At 36.3% G+C, this 15,068-nt stretch overlaps 1 protein-coding gene across 2 annotated transcripts in view; it reads left to right on the forward strand.

Moving 5' to 3' along the window:
* The window catches only part of FAM199X (family with sequence similarity 199, X-linked), a 31,414-nt gene extending 21,575 nt beyond the window's left edge, over window positions 1–9,839 (forward strand). Inside the window, exons 5-6 of one of the 2 annotated variants that reach the window (XM_059157262.1) lie at window positions 1,818–2,084; window positions 3,397–9,839. In XM_059157262.1, coding sequence (XP_059013245.1) covers window positions 1,818–2,084; window positions 3,397–3,567 — 438 coding nt within the window. In that variant the 3' untranslated portion in view covers window positions 3,568–9,839. The remainder of the gene's footprint in view (window positions 1–1,817; window positions 2,085–3,396) is intronic. The other variant, XM_059157263.1, reaches the window with a different exon arrangement.
* The last annotated feature ends 5,229 nt before the right edge of the window (window positions 9,840–15,068 follow it).

The following is a 15,068-nucleotide window of genomic DNA, read 5'->3' on the forward strand; positions in this document are numbered from 1 at the left end:
TTTTATATGTTTTAAAATAAAGCTCCATAATATATATTCTAGAATTCTGAACACTGTCAATTTTTCTGGTACTTGTTTCTACATTTCGAGATTTCTCTCATCCTTTATAGTCTACTTATGTATCTCTCTAGCACTTTTTTATTTGATTTATTTATTTAACAATATTAAGTATCTATTAAATATTAGGATACAAAACAGTTTAAAAATGATCCTTGTCTTCACAGAGCCTACAACTCAAGAAAAAGCCAAACAGATCAACCTTGTTTATAGTCCAGGTTCACAAGTCTGCATTCAATAAATGTTATTTTTATTTCTTTATAATTAGTTTTTTATTGTCACTATTATTTAAGCATCTATTACAAACCAAGTTCTTTTTTTGGTACATTCATCAAAAGCAAGAAATTAACATAGATACAGTACTATTAAATAATCTACAGACTGTATTTAGGTTACACCGGTTTTTCAGCTAATGTCTTTTTTTTAAGATTTTATTTGACAGACAGCTCACAAGCAGGCAGAGAGGCAGGCAGAGAGAGAGGAAGGAAAGCAGGCTCCTGCTGAGCAGAGAGCCCAATGCGGGGCTCTATCCCAGGACCCTGGGATCATGACCGGAACTGGAGGCAGAAGCTTTGACCCACTGAGCCACCCAGGCGCCCCTAAGCTAATGTCTTGTTTTATCCCAGGATCCAATCCAACATTTTTTTTACAGTTTTTATTGAAATCCCAGTTAGTTAACATACAGTGTAATATTAGTTTCAGGTGTATAGTTGAGTGATTCAAAACGTACATACAATACCCTGTGCTCCTCATAAGTGCCCTCCTTAATTCCCATCACCTATTTAACTCATCCCCTCACCCTTCTTCCCTCTGGTAACCATCAGTGTATTCTCTATAGTTAAGAATCTATTTCTTGGTTTTCCTCTCTCACTCTTATTCCCTATGCTCACTTATCTTGTTTCTTAAATTCCATGTATGAGTGAAATAATATGGTATTTGTCTTCCTCTGACTTATTTCACTTAGCATAATACTCTCTAGCTCCATTCCATGTCATTGCAAATGGCAAGATTTCATTCTTTTTGATGGCTGAGCAATACTCTATTATATATATACATACTCCATCTTCTTTATCCATTCATCAGTTGATGGACATTTAGGCTCTTTCCATAATTTGGCTGCTGCCGATAATGCTGGTTTAAACATGGTGGGGGAGCATGTATCCCTTCAAATTAGTATTTTCGTATTCTTTGGGTAAATACCTGGCAGCTCAATTGCTAGATCGTGGGGTAGCCCTATTTTTAGCTTTTGGTGGCACCTCCATACTGTTTTCCAGAATGGCTGCATCAGTCTGCATTCCCACCAACAGTGCAGGAGGGTTCCCCATTCTCCACATCCTCACCAACACTGGATGTTTCTTGTGTTGTTGATTTTAGCCATTCTAACAGGTGTGAGGTGCTACCTCTTTGTAGGTTTTTTGTAAGAGTTTTTTATTCATTTGAGGGAGAGAGTGAGCAAAGGAGAGAGAGAAAAAAAAAACACAGCAAGGGGGAGGAGCAGAGGGAGAAGTAGACTCCCCACTGAGCAGGGAGCCCAGATTGGTGCTCGATCCCAAGACTCCAGGATAATGACCTGAGCCGAAGGCACACCATTAACTGACTGAGCCACCCAGACGCTGTTCAATGTAGTTTTGATTTGCATTTCCCTGATGAGTACATCTGTAGCACTTCTGATGTCTTACATTATGTACAATATTCTTTTTGCCAGTATTTTGAGGGAGAATGTTGAGGAATGACACTGACCAGTTTTTGTGTGTTCCAAGGTCAGAAACTATATCAAGGAGCATAGCCCTCGCCAACGGCCTGCAAGAGAGGCCTGGAAGAGAAGCAACTTTAGTTGTGCAAGCACCAGTGGAGTGAGCGGGGCCAGTGCCAGTGCCAGCAGCAGCAGTGCCAGCATGGTCAGTTCTGCAAGCAGCAGTGGGTCCAGTGTTGGAAACTCTGCTTCAAACTCCAGTGCCAACATGAGTCGAGCACACAGTGACAGCAACTTGTCTGCAAGTGCAGCAGAGCGGATTCGGGATTCAAAAGTAAAATGTCTAATCAATACAAAACTTTACCTTTCAATATTAACATTAGTACTCCTTCGTATAAATTTCTTGAAGAGTTAAAATTATCTTGCTCTCTGAATGCCTGTGGGTTTTGGCTTTAATTGAACAAGCAGGATAGTCTGCTACTGGGTAAGACCCTTCCAGCTGAGTGCTTTGAAATACTGTTTTGACCCACAGCTGTATCACATACAGTTTTACCTGATTTTTGTGTCTGTTTTAAGTAAGATAAATTGATGGAAATAGTGAGTGAGTCTCAAGATTGCAGTATTGGCTGCAACTCACTACTGAGCGGATCTCACTATGTTGCTGATGTTGCTGTCTATTAGCTCCTAAGAATGTTCTGCAAGGCGCGCGCGCGTGTGTGTGTGTGTGTGTGTATTAAATGTTTTTTTAGTGTTTTAATCTCGCATGTTTGTTCTTAGATCTTTTAAAAATATAATAACACCTCTAATTTCTGTCTATTTACAGTTGAAGAATTCTTTGTAATACTTTTGGGCACATAAAAAAATAGGGAGGTTTAATAAGTGTTTTTAGAATGGTTTTGTGATGCTTAGGTAAGTTCAGTTCCTTGCAGTGGTGACAGTTTGGAGCCAATTTAAGGATAAAAAAGGTATCTCTATAACTCTTAACGGAACCCAGTGGGTGACTAGGAGATACACATTCCTTCCTCCCCTGGCTCTTACCAAAGTAGCAGAAACATAGCCAGCTTTGTTGGTTGCCAGGGGATTCCTCTGGATATGTGGTCATTCCTTTTTTCCATCAGTTTACCACTGACAAGGAATGGAGTACCCACTGGGTTTCTAATGGGCTTTTAAGATGGTATTTGCCTAATGTGGAAAAGACATGATTATTTCCCAGCCATTGTAAAATTGCTAGTGCTTTTAGATGAAAAACACCTTAAAAGTGTAAGCATTAGAGATATTGGCAATGTTCTCTACATTGGTATTCAGTATTGTTTATTATGTGTTCACTCTGCAGTTACACCAATGTACCTTAATTTTGAAAAAAAAAAAAAAAAGAAGCTTTGAAATGACTGATTATCCATAACTAGGCAAAATGATCAGGTTTCAGATCTTCCTAAGATTCACGGGTCAAATAGTATAAAAATAGAATCTTGAAGAATCTTTTTCCAGTCTAAGCCAATGGCTCACTTACTGGAACCAGGATCATCCTGCAGAGGAATTTGGACAGCTCCAGAGATTCTGAAAATACAGAATTTGATCCATAAACTATTCTGGGGTGGATATGCCAGAACTGAATCTTACTGATTTAGAAATTTTTATTTTGACAGAAGCGATCCAAGCAGCGGAAGTTACAGCAGAAGGCTTTACGCAAGAGGCAGCTGAAAGAGCAGAGGCAGGCTCGGAAGGAGAGGCTCAGTGGGCTCTTCCTTAATGAAGAAGTGCTGTCCTTGAAAGTGACTGAGGAAGACCACGAAGCAGATGTAGATGTTTTGATGTAATAAGGGTGAATTTATCAACGGTCTTTCTAAGTATTTAAGTATTCTACCCTTTTATTTGTTTACATGCATCTTGACCAAACTTTTGGTTAGGGCTGTGCTGATGTATTATTAATAATTTAGGCCAGTGGTTCTCAGCAGGTGGTCCCCGGAGCAGCAGCTTCAGCATCACCTGAGAAGTTGTTAGAAATGCATACTACCAGGCCCCATTTCAGATGCAGTGAATCAGAAACCATGGGGAAGGGGCGCCCAGCATTTTGTTTTAACAAGCACCAGGTTATTCTGCTGCACCTAGCTCTCATTTAAAGAACCACTAATTTAGTAAATGTCTTGACTATTTAGACTTTAGGGTGGTTTAAGTGGGCTTTTTCAAGAACTAGTACTTTTACAGTTTAGGAAATTTCAAGGTACTGCTGGCAAGTAGTTTATTATGTCAGTATAGGCACATACCTAGTGATCATAATTCAGTTTCTTTTTTAATGTTACAGTTCCTTTGTTTGCTTTTTCTAAAGGGCCATAGTATAATTCTCAATTCCTAGTGAAAATCTTTTTTTGAGGTTATGGGGATCGGGTGTGGATTGCTGTTTACAATAGTGCCTTCATTAGGTTTAGTTGTGTTTTCATTTGTTATTAACTTAAAGGTTTAATAACAGGCCCTAATGTCTTTTCTGTTAGGTTTGTTTGTTTTTCACTTTATGTAAATTTAGAATCCTATTGTAAGTGATGACTACTGAGGAAATAATGTTACTAGTAGTTGAACTTTAGACTTGATGCTATATTGATTAATATTCAAATGGAGAAAGCAAATAAAACCTATTCTGCTTTTCTGCTGCTTTTTGAAATTTTAGGCTGTGAAGCTGTCTCAAAGGCAGAAGCTATGTCTTTTCTTTTTGTAGGTCATTTTTTCCCCAGCACAGCTCTAATTTTTAAATATTTGGTATAACAGCTTCTGGCATGTGAACAGGTTAATGTTCAAAGTTAACTAAAGAAAATCCTTACAGTTCTCCTGAACTTCTCTATAAATCATTTAGAAATACACAGAGCAGTGAGATATAGAAAAGAAACTGTAGCTTGTTGGTTATTAATAGAAGTCTAATTTTAGATGTGAAATCATGGAGTTTCTTTAAATGTTTTCATGGAGAGTTTGTTATCATGAATATTAGAAGTAGTGTGATTCCTTTTCTTCTGCCACATGTTAAGTGTCTTTAAACATTCACATGGGTTAAAGAAGATGGAAACTGATACTACTGACAATCAAGCTCCTTTCTGACTTCCATGATTTTCTTTTTATTGTGGATAACTTGGGGAGGTAATCATGAGTCTGTAGCAGGAGTTGTAATCAATATTTTTTTAAACTCTAGAGTCAAAGGTTGATAGGATTTTTACTTTTTTTAACTTTATCACATCAAGGGACTCATTAAGAAAGAGGTGAATTTAAATTCTTAATTCTCAGTTGATATAAAGACTTAAGCTTTGCTTATAATCATGTGTTTTGAAAACTTGATTTTACTTTAGTTCTTGAAGGTTAAAGAATTGAAACTGAGGATGAAAACTGAATGAATTGCAGCTTTGCTGAGGTCTGTGGTATGGTAGATTTTGAAGAGTACTAAACTCGTGCTTTAAAATTTTACTAAAATGAAATTATGTGTATATGGAGTGCTCCCTCTGAATTTCGACTTACCCCTTCTTTGATGCTCCTGACCAGCCTTAGAGGGCCCAAAGGGAGCTTGAGGTCAGACCCCAGAATACTTTGAGGAGGGTGGAAAAGGGTCAACCTTGTGTTTTTCCCTTTCAAGTATAGGAGGAGTAAAAGAGAAGAGCAAATACAGCTGAATTTTCTGTCTGCTCTTAGCAAAAGCAAAATCTCAGAGAATGACTTGTCTGTTCTCTTTACCTACTCTTCCAGGAAAACGGGCCACTTTTGGAGACCATAGAGCAGCATTTATCTGTTAAATACTTGGAAACAATTGGAAGTAACCAGTAAAAGAAAATCCTAACAGGGTCATGATATAATAAGACCAATTTTTCCACTCCCAGCAATCACATAGTCTTATTACCTTAGATTTAACTTGTCACTATTAAACAAGTTTACCAAAGCACCACAAAGCCAATTTTAAAAGTTTACAAAGATTAGAGTGTTTATAGTAAAGTATGCCATGAAATTTTATGTAAATCTGGATACACTGTCTTTACAGTACTATAAATTAGAGATTGCCCATAAAGTTGGTTTAGAGGAAATTGAAAGTAATTCCTCTGATTAAAAGAAAAAAAGATAAAAACAACTTGGGTTTGCTTATGATGTGGAAGAGGAAGATTACAAAGTCTTTTGCCATCTCTTTCCCTATTAAAAAAAATAGCAGTAAAAGACAAAGTTCTCTTGTTTTTGTTAATGTGCTATTGCTGTGTTTTTTCTGTTTTAATATTTCATGTAGATAATTCAAGTTGGAATTCTTTCTTTCTTGGAATAAGTAGTAATTTATTCAGTCTGGTATATCTCTGAGTTTAAGACCAATCCAACTCAGTATTTTTTTCTTTTAAAATATAAATCTAAACTAATCAATTAATAAAAATGTGAGCCTTATTTGCTCTAGTGTCAGTTGTCATCTGTAGAGAATTGACACTGGAGCAAATAAGTTTCCCCACCCCTTTAAACATAGCCTTTATTAACTTAGGGCATGATAAAGTTCCCTCAAATTTTTCAAACAACATTTTATTAGTTTTTTTAGATTTTGTTTATTTGCTTAACAGAGAAAGACACAGGGAGAGAGGGAACACAAGCAGGGGAAGTGGGAGAGGAAGAAGCAGGCTTTCTGCCAAGCAGGGATCCTAATGCGAGGCTCAATCCCAGGACCCTGGGATGATGACCTGAGCCAAAGGCAGCCGCTTAACTACTGAGCCACCCAGGTGTCCCTATTAGAGATCTTATATGTAAATTTAATTATATCTCAGTAAAACTAGAAAAAAGGAGCTTTTAGAAGTCAGTGCCTATCACAAGTATGAACTTTGAGTTAAACAAAATGACATGTCTTTTTCTACAGTTTTGCAACTGAATTAAAGTAAGGCAGTGTAGTATAATATTTAGTAGGCTATAAAGGGCTAAATCATTCTGCCCTAACAAGAATGTAGAAAAGAATAACACTTTTTTTTTTTTCACGAGAGAGATTTGTTTCATTTTTTCTTAGGCTGGGGCAGTTGTGTCCATTTCCTTAGCCCTTTGGGTTAACTATAGATAAATAGTGCCGAATTAATCCCAGAAACTGACTTGTAATTTAATGACTTTATGAATTGGATGGACATCTCCTTATCTCCTTTTAATTAGCTCTTAAAAGTCCTAATTCCCTCTTAAAGGAGAAATTCCTAGAAACTACTGTATAAAGGTATCCAGATTCTGATGAGCTTTAAAAATTGTGAAATTTATCAGATAGCTTCATATTTAAGCCAAAAATGTTAGTACATGACAAGTATAGAAGTCTTAGTTCCAGATTCTTTAGCCTCTTGTGCCTTAAAGGTGAACTCTGTACTTTTTCTCAATATCAGGCTTTTCAAACTCGAAAATGATCTTAATATTATAATTTGTTTTATAAAATACCCATGCTGTTGGATATCAGTAAGCAAAAACAGTAAATTGAACCAATCAGTAGTAATAGTGTTTAACAAAACAATGATCTTTCTGATCTTAAGTTTCATTACATAACTTTATTTTTGGCCCAGCTAGGTCATTGAAGAATACTGAAAGTTATCTAAAGCAGAGCTTAAGGTATTTTCTCATTTTTTCCCCCTAAAAATGGTCATAAGCCAGAATACTTTTTTAAAGCTAGGTAATTCTTAGTATCTGGAAAGATAATTTTCAAGACAAAAGTACTTCAAGAACAGAGATTATATAGCAGCTTGATTTTCTTGTTATAACTTAGGGGATTCTTTGCATTCTTTTGTGTAATAGCTGGATCACTCCCCTCCCCTTTAACAAATTACCTTTTAGCTCTTTTATCTTCAAGAAATGTTTGCCTTGATTTGGGAGGGAATTATTTAAAGTCAGTTTATAGTTTGATACAGTTGATAGGAAAATTCCCAGTTGTATTCAAATATGGTATTGATATTGAGCACACTGACATTCAACATGTCTAAACTTAAAGGTAAATCTAATCCTTAAAAGGACTATTAGAAAATAAGTATTTGTATACACATGTATTGTGGTAACTTTGGATTCATTTTAAGTCTGACAAAGTAAGATATATTCTATCTTTACAATGAAATTATGCTAAGTGGGTAAGAAACATCTGAGAGACATTTAGACCTAGGCATCGCTGTCAGCATAGTATCTTGGAACATAGCTCCTTAGAATTCTAGCTTAATTCTCTTTTCTTTGGAAAATAGTTTACTTATTCCAAAGGCTTAGAAGGAACTCTGAAAATTACTCTAATTTACTATCTATTAATAGAGTGCAAAAGTTGCATGCTATAGCTACAGATCTGAGTTGATTCACTAAAATCTTATTTTCATATTTTTTTCTAATACTAAAATTATTTTAAGCCCCTTCAGAATTTTATTTTAAATTGAAATTACTCGTGTTTTAACATAGACCACATGATGGTAAGTTAATTTTTAATTTGACATTCATACTAAACTCGGAAAAACTGGTTTAGTCTTCTCTGATTTCAGTATATAGTATTTTTTCTTTATTGTCAAGTTTGTTACATCTGTGTGGTCAGTGGAGCCTGTGGAAATCTGTGTTCTTTTTTTGTGGTGAGGGCTAGGGGTAGAAAAGAGGAGAGTTGCTCTAATTATACATATGCATTTTGACTATATAAAGGTAGTTGTAGAATTAATATGTATAAATGACAAGTTAACACTTACTCTGACTTGTTCTAAGGAACAGTGGCCTGATGCCATGGCTTGTTTTCTGGAGCTGCTTGCTCTTCAATAGTAGCTGACCAGTTGGATTTAAGTTTGGACTTTGAAGTTAGGTTGTCTAGCTGAGGCTTTTAGGAATGGGTCAGACTATGTCTGTTCCTGTAGTGGATCAATTTAATTTCCTCTTTGAGTACTCTAATTTAGGTATAGTTATTATCCATTCTAAATCTTTGTGTTGGGAGTTTAAAAGGACTAGGAATACTGTCAAAAGCTATTAAAGATACACACAAGTAGATGTAAAACATTTCATTTCATGGCTGGTTAAAAATTTCACTTCTTTTTGTTTCAGAGGTTAGTTATGTAGCATCAGTATCATAACCAAAGCAAGTAGGAAGTTGACTGGTTTGGAGAATCTTCAAGTAGTCTTAAATACTGTAATGTATCAGATTGCTAACCAGGATTTTTTTCCTGTGTTTCTGCTAAATGTATTACTATATTAATGCACTTTTGTATATATAACTGTCTTCTGTACATTCTGTACTTACTATAGTGTATATAAAAGCTGTTTTTCCTGAAAGCTGTAAGGGAAAGACAATAGCTGTAACACAAGTCATTTCTATTTTGAGTTCCTTCTTGTACTTGAAAGTAGTAGTTCTGTAGTTAAATCTAAATGTGTATGTATGGTTGTAATTAAAACTGGCAATGTGGCAGAGCTGTCTTTTGAAGCTGAATATCAGACTGGACAGTGTTGTTTTGGGTATTAAAATCTCTTGTAATATTTTAATTGTTTCTTTTGATGTATGGTGAGTTTTTACAAACCACACTGCTGCTTACTACTTTATACTTAAGAATTCACTCCTTTACACGTTCTATCCCAGAACATTTATCAACAGAGAAGAATTAGGTATCCTCTCTTTTGCTCACAGTTTGGAAAAGGCTTCATAAACTTTTGTTTTGTTGAAAGCCACCATTTCCCAAATGTCATTGGCAAATCATTTTTTCTGTAGAGATCAGATTTCTAGAGAGATTAGCATTCATAGCAAGTGAAAATTAGGTGTAACTTTTGTTTACAAAAAATCATACCTATTTTCCTTATATATTAATTTAGAGTCTTTTTAGGTTATAATTATATAAAAGAAATGTCTGTGAGCAGTTTTATAGTTTCAGAAGCAACTCAACTTTCAACAACTTTATCTCTTGCCACTAGAGGGAGGTCTGTGGTTGCTCTCCTTCTGAAAATGTCTGCTGCTTTTGTTTTTAATTTCAGAGGTTGAAATGAACCTCATTTTCAAAATTCCTTTTGTGATATTAAATACTTTCATTGATTAGTGGAAGGTAAGTTAATTGAGCTTGTTTAATAAAGCAAATCTTATTCATGCTTTTCTGTAATCTTCAATTTTTAATAAATGTGAGTTAGCTATTAAGTGAAACGTGTGTGTTTTTCTACTCTTTGGTACTTTAGAGCTGTACTGTCCCCTGTGGTAGCCGCTAGTCACATGTGGCTATTTAAATGAATTGAATAAAATTTAAAATTTAGTTCCTTGGTCCCGTTAACAATACTTCAAGTGCCCAGTAGCCACATATGGCAAGAGGCTTCTATATTGGAAACCTCAGGATACAGAAAACCTCCACCATCACAGGAAATTCTACTGGACAGTATGATCCAGAGATTTAATGGTTTATGTAGAGTCCACCATCATCATCTGACCAGTGAACAGTAATCAGTGATTCAAAACTTCTGCCCACAGTTAACTGTTGTAGGTGATTGGTGGGAGGGGGTAAGCAAGGTGAGTTTCATTTTTTAACTTAATTAAAGCCACTACCAAAGTTGGGACTTTGGTGGTTTAATGCAGAAATTTCTCAAATACTGATTATTTCACTTGACTATGAATAAGGTTTCTTAAACACTCCATTTTTCAGAACTTAGAGTGTTTCTTTATTCTTGTGATGTGACAGCCTTAATAGGGTCACTGTTACTTGGGACTGACAACCCCCTGCCTTCTCCCAGTCAATTTGAATCTCATGGTTAAGTGGTATATTTATATTACATTATCTCTTTCTTAGTAATAGGTTGATAGATACTAGATTTAGGAACAATAATATTTCCCTTTGTGATGGGTAAATAATATTTTTAACATTCCAGTTTATTCATTTGATTGCCAGAATCTCATTATATGCTTTTTTGTTTTAAAAATAGCAGATAACTGAATTTATATATTTTCAGATTTGTCTTTTTTTTTAATCTATTTTTTTTATCAGGTAACACAGTAAAATGAATCCCCACATACCCATATCTACTTCCACTCTTCTCTTGTGGCCAGACTTCTTTCGTTTAACCTCCACCCCCAGACACCTTACCTGAACTACCAGTGATACTCAGGCTAACCCCAGGTAATATTTCAGTTTTAAATGTTTCAGTATCAGATTTTTAAAAGGACACTCCTATTTTTATATATAAATATGACCATATACTGTCACAAATAAAAATAACTCCTTAATATCAAATATTGGGTTTACTTGCTTGAAATAAAAACCATAACCATTAGTCTTTTTAATTTCAAAATCATTCTGCATTATACTAAGGTATAAGAAGTTTTATTATTGCTTGAGTAAGTCCCAATAGTATGTCTTAAGTACATTTTTATTGAATGTGAGATATCTATTGCTTTTAGATTAAAACAAAACCCAGCTGTTTTCCTTACTATTTTGTTAAGCCATGAAATAATTTGGGTAGCAGGAAGGGAGGGAAATAACTGTTAAAGATGAGTTGAACTATTATTTTGTCTCACCTACTTTTGGGTTCAAGAATGCTCTTTGTGGGGTACCTGGATGGCTCAGTCATTAAGCGTTTGCCTTCTGCTCAGGTCATGATCCCAGGGTCCTGGGATCAAGCCCCACATTGGGCTCCCTGCTCGAAGGGAGGCCTGCTTCTCCCTTTCCCACTTGCCCTGCTTGTGTCCCCTCTCTTGCTGTGTCTCTCCCTGTCAAATAAATAAATTAAATATTTTTAAAAAGTATACTCTTTGTTAGCCAAAATTGGCATACATGGTAAGGATCTGAATACCTACTCTTTTTTTTTTTTAATTTATTTTCAGTGTAACAGAATTCATTGTTTATGCACCACACCCACTGCTCCATGGAACACGTGCCTTCCATAATACCCACCACCTGGCTCCCCCAGTCTCCCAACTCCCACCCCTTCAAAACCCTCAGATTGTTTTTCAGAGTCTCTCATGGTTTACCTCCCCTTCCAATTTCCCCCAACTCCCTTCTCTCCATCTCCCCATGTCCTCCGTGTTATTTGTTATGCTCCACAAATAAGTGAAACCATATGATAATTGACTCTCTCTGCTTGACTTATTTCACTTAGCATAATCTCTTCTAGTCCCATCCATGTTGCTACAAAAGTTGGGTATTCATCCTTTCAGTTGGAGGCATAATACTCCATAGTGTATATGGACCACATCTTCCTTATCCTGAATACCTACTCTTAATTTTTATTTTTTTAATAATTTAATTTAAAAATTTTTATTTTTAAAAATTTAATAGATTTTATTTTTATTTAAATTCAGTTAACCAACATATAGTACATTATTAGTTTCAGATGTAGAGAACAGAAATTCATCAATTGCAATATAACACCCAGTGTTCATCACATCACATGCCCTCCTTAATGACATCACCCTGTTACTCCATACCCCTCACCCGCCTCCCCTCCTGCAACCCTCCGTTTCTTTCCCATAGTTAAGAGTCGTGGTTTGTCTCCCTGTCTGATTTCTCCCTGAATGGTTTTCATTCCCTTACCCCCCATGATCCTCTCCACTGATCCCTGTATTCTGCATATGAGTTAAGCATATAATTGCCTTTCTCTGATTGACTTATCTCTGCTCAGCGTAATACCCTGCAGTAACATCCATGTCTATGTAAACAGTAAGTCTTCATTCTTTCTGATGGCTGAGTAATAATTCCATTACACATACACACACATCACATTAATTTTATTTTTTTTAAATTTTATTTATTGAAGAGGGAAAGAGAGGGCATGAGAAGGGGGAGGGTCAGAGGGAGAAGCAGACTCTCTGCTAGGATCATGACCTGAGCCGAAGGCAGATACTTAACCAACTGAGCCACCCAAGCACCCATGCCACAACTTTATCTATTCATCTGTCGATAGACATCTTGGCTCTTTGATAGTTTGGCTATCGTGGACATTTTTGCTACAAACATTGGGGTGCCTGTGCCCCTTTGTATCACACTACATTTGTATCTGGGGTAAATACCTAGTAGTGCAATTGCTGGGTTGCAGGGTAGCTCTATTTTAAACTTCTTGAGGATCCTCCATGCTGTTTTACAGAGTAGCTGCACTAGCTTGCCTTCCCACCAATAGTAATAAAAGGGGTCCCTTTTTTCCACATCCCTGCCAGTATTTGTTATTTCCCGACTTGTTAATTTTAGCCATTCTGACTGCTGTGATGTGATATCTTACTGTGGTTTTGATTTGTATTTTCATGATGAAAAGTGGTATTAAGCATTTTTAATGGATCTGTTGGCTATTTGTATGTCTTCTTTGGAGAAATGTCTATTCATGTCTCCTGCATATTTCTTGACTGGATTATTTGTTTTTTGGGTGTTGAGTTTGATAAGTTCTTTATAGATCTTGGATACTAGCCCTTTATGTGATATGTCATTTGCAAATATCTTCTCACATTCCACAGGTTGCCTTTTAGTTTTGTTGACTATTTCCCGTTTGCTCTGCAGAAGGTTTTTATCTTGATGAAATCCCAATAATCCATTTTTGTTTTCGTTTCCCTTGCCTTTAGAGACACGTTTAGCAAGAAGTTGCTGCAGCCAAGGTTAAAGAGGTTGCTGCCTGTGTTCTTTAGGATTTTGATGGATTCCTATCTCACATTTTGGTATTTCCTCTATTTTGAATTTATTTTTGTGTGTGGTGTAAACAAATGGTCCAGTTTCATTCTTCTATATGTAGCTGTCCAATTTTCCCAACACAATTTGTTGAAGAGACTCTTTTTTCCATTGCATCTTCTTTCCTGCTATGTGGAATATCAGGGATCCATATCTGGGTTCTCTATTCTGTCCCATTGGTCTGTTTTTGTGCCAGTACCATATTGACTTGATGGTGACAGCTTTGTAATACAGCTTGAAGTCTGGAATTGTGATGTCCCAGCTTTGGTTTTGTTTTTCAACATTCCTTTGGCTATTCGGGGTCTTTTCTGGTTCCATAACAAAGTTTAGGATTATTTGTTCCAGCTCCATGAAAAATGTCGATGGTATTTTGATAGAAATTGCATTGAATGTGTAGATTGCTCTGGGTAGCATAGACATTTTAACAATATTTATTCTTCCAATCCATGAGCATGCAATGTTTTTCCATTTCTTTTTTTTTAAAGATTTTATTTATTTATTTGACAGGCAGAGACCCCAAGTAGGCAGAGAGGCAGGCAGAGAGAGAGAGAGAGAGAGAGAGAGGAGGAAGCAGTCTTCCCTGCAGAGCAGAGAGCCCGATGCGGGGCTCGATCCCAGGACTCTGGGATCATGACCTGAGCTGAAGTCAGAGGCTTTAACCCACTGAGCCACTCAGGCACCCCTGTTTTTCCATTTCTTTGTGTCTTCCTCAATTTCTTTTGTAAGTGTTCTGTAGTTTTTAGAGTACAGATCCTTTACCTCTTTGTTTAGGTTTATTCCTAGGTATCTTCTTGGTTTTTTTTTTTTTTTTTTTTTTGGAGCAGTTGTAAAAGGGATCAATTCCTTAATTTCTCTTTCTTCTTTCTCATTGTTAGTGTACAGAAATGCAACTGATTTCTGTGCATTGATTTTATAACCTGCCACGTGGCTGAATTCTTATATGAGTTCTAGCAATTTTAGGGTGGAGTCTTTTGGGTTTTTCATATAGAGTATCATGTCATCTGTGAAGAGTGAGAGTTTGACTTCTTTGCCAATTTGAATGCCTTTTATTTATTTTTGTTGTCTGATTGCTGAGGCTAGGCCTTCTATTACTATGTTGAACAACAATGGTGAGAGTGGACATTCTGTTGTATTTCTGACCTTAGGGGGAAAATTCTCAGTTTTTCCCCAGTGAGAATGATATTTGCTGTGGGATTTTCATATGTGGCTTTTATGATATTGAGGTATGTTCCCTCTATCCCTACAGTGCAGAGAGTTTAAATCAAGAAAGGATGCTGTACTTGGTCAATGCTTTCTCTTCCTCAGTTGAGAGGATCGTATGGTTCTTGTTCTTTCTTTTGTTAATGTGATGTATCACATTGATTTGTGGATGTTGAACCATCTATGCAGCCCAGGAATAAATCCCTCCTGGTCGTGGTGAATAACCTTTCAATGTACCGTTGGGTCATATTGGCTAGTATCTTGGTGAGAATTTTGGCATTCATGTTCATCAGGAGTATTGGTCTATAGTTCTCCTTTTTGGTGGGGTCTTTGGTTTTGGGATCAAGGTAATAGTGGCCTCATAGAACAAGTTTGGAAGTTTTCCTTCCCTTTCTATTTTTTGAAACAGCTTCAGAAGAATAGGTATTATCTCTTCTTTAAATGTTTGGTAGAAGGCTCCTGGGAAGCCATCCAGCCCTGGACTCTTGTTTGTTGGGAGATAGATTTTTCACTGCTGCTTCAATGTCCTT

This window comes from Mustela lutreola, chromosome X (genome assembly GCF_030435805.1).
Source record: "Mustela lutreola isolate mMusLut2 chromosome X, mMusLut2.pri, whole genome shotgun sequence".
NCBI classification, from domain to species: domain Eukaryota; kingdom Metazoa; phylum Chordata; class Mammalia; order Carnivora; family Mustelidae; genus Mustela; species Mustela lutreola.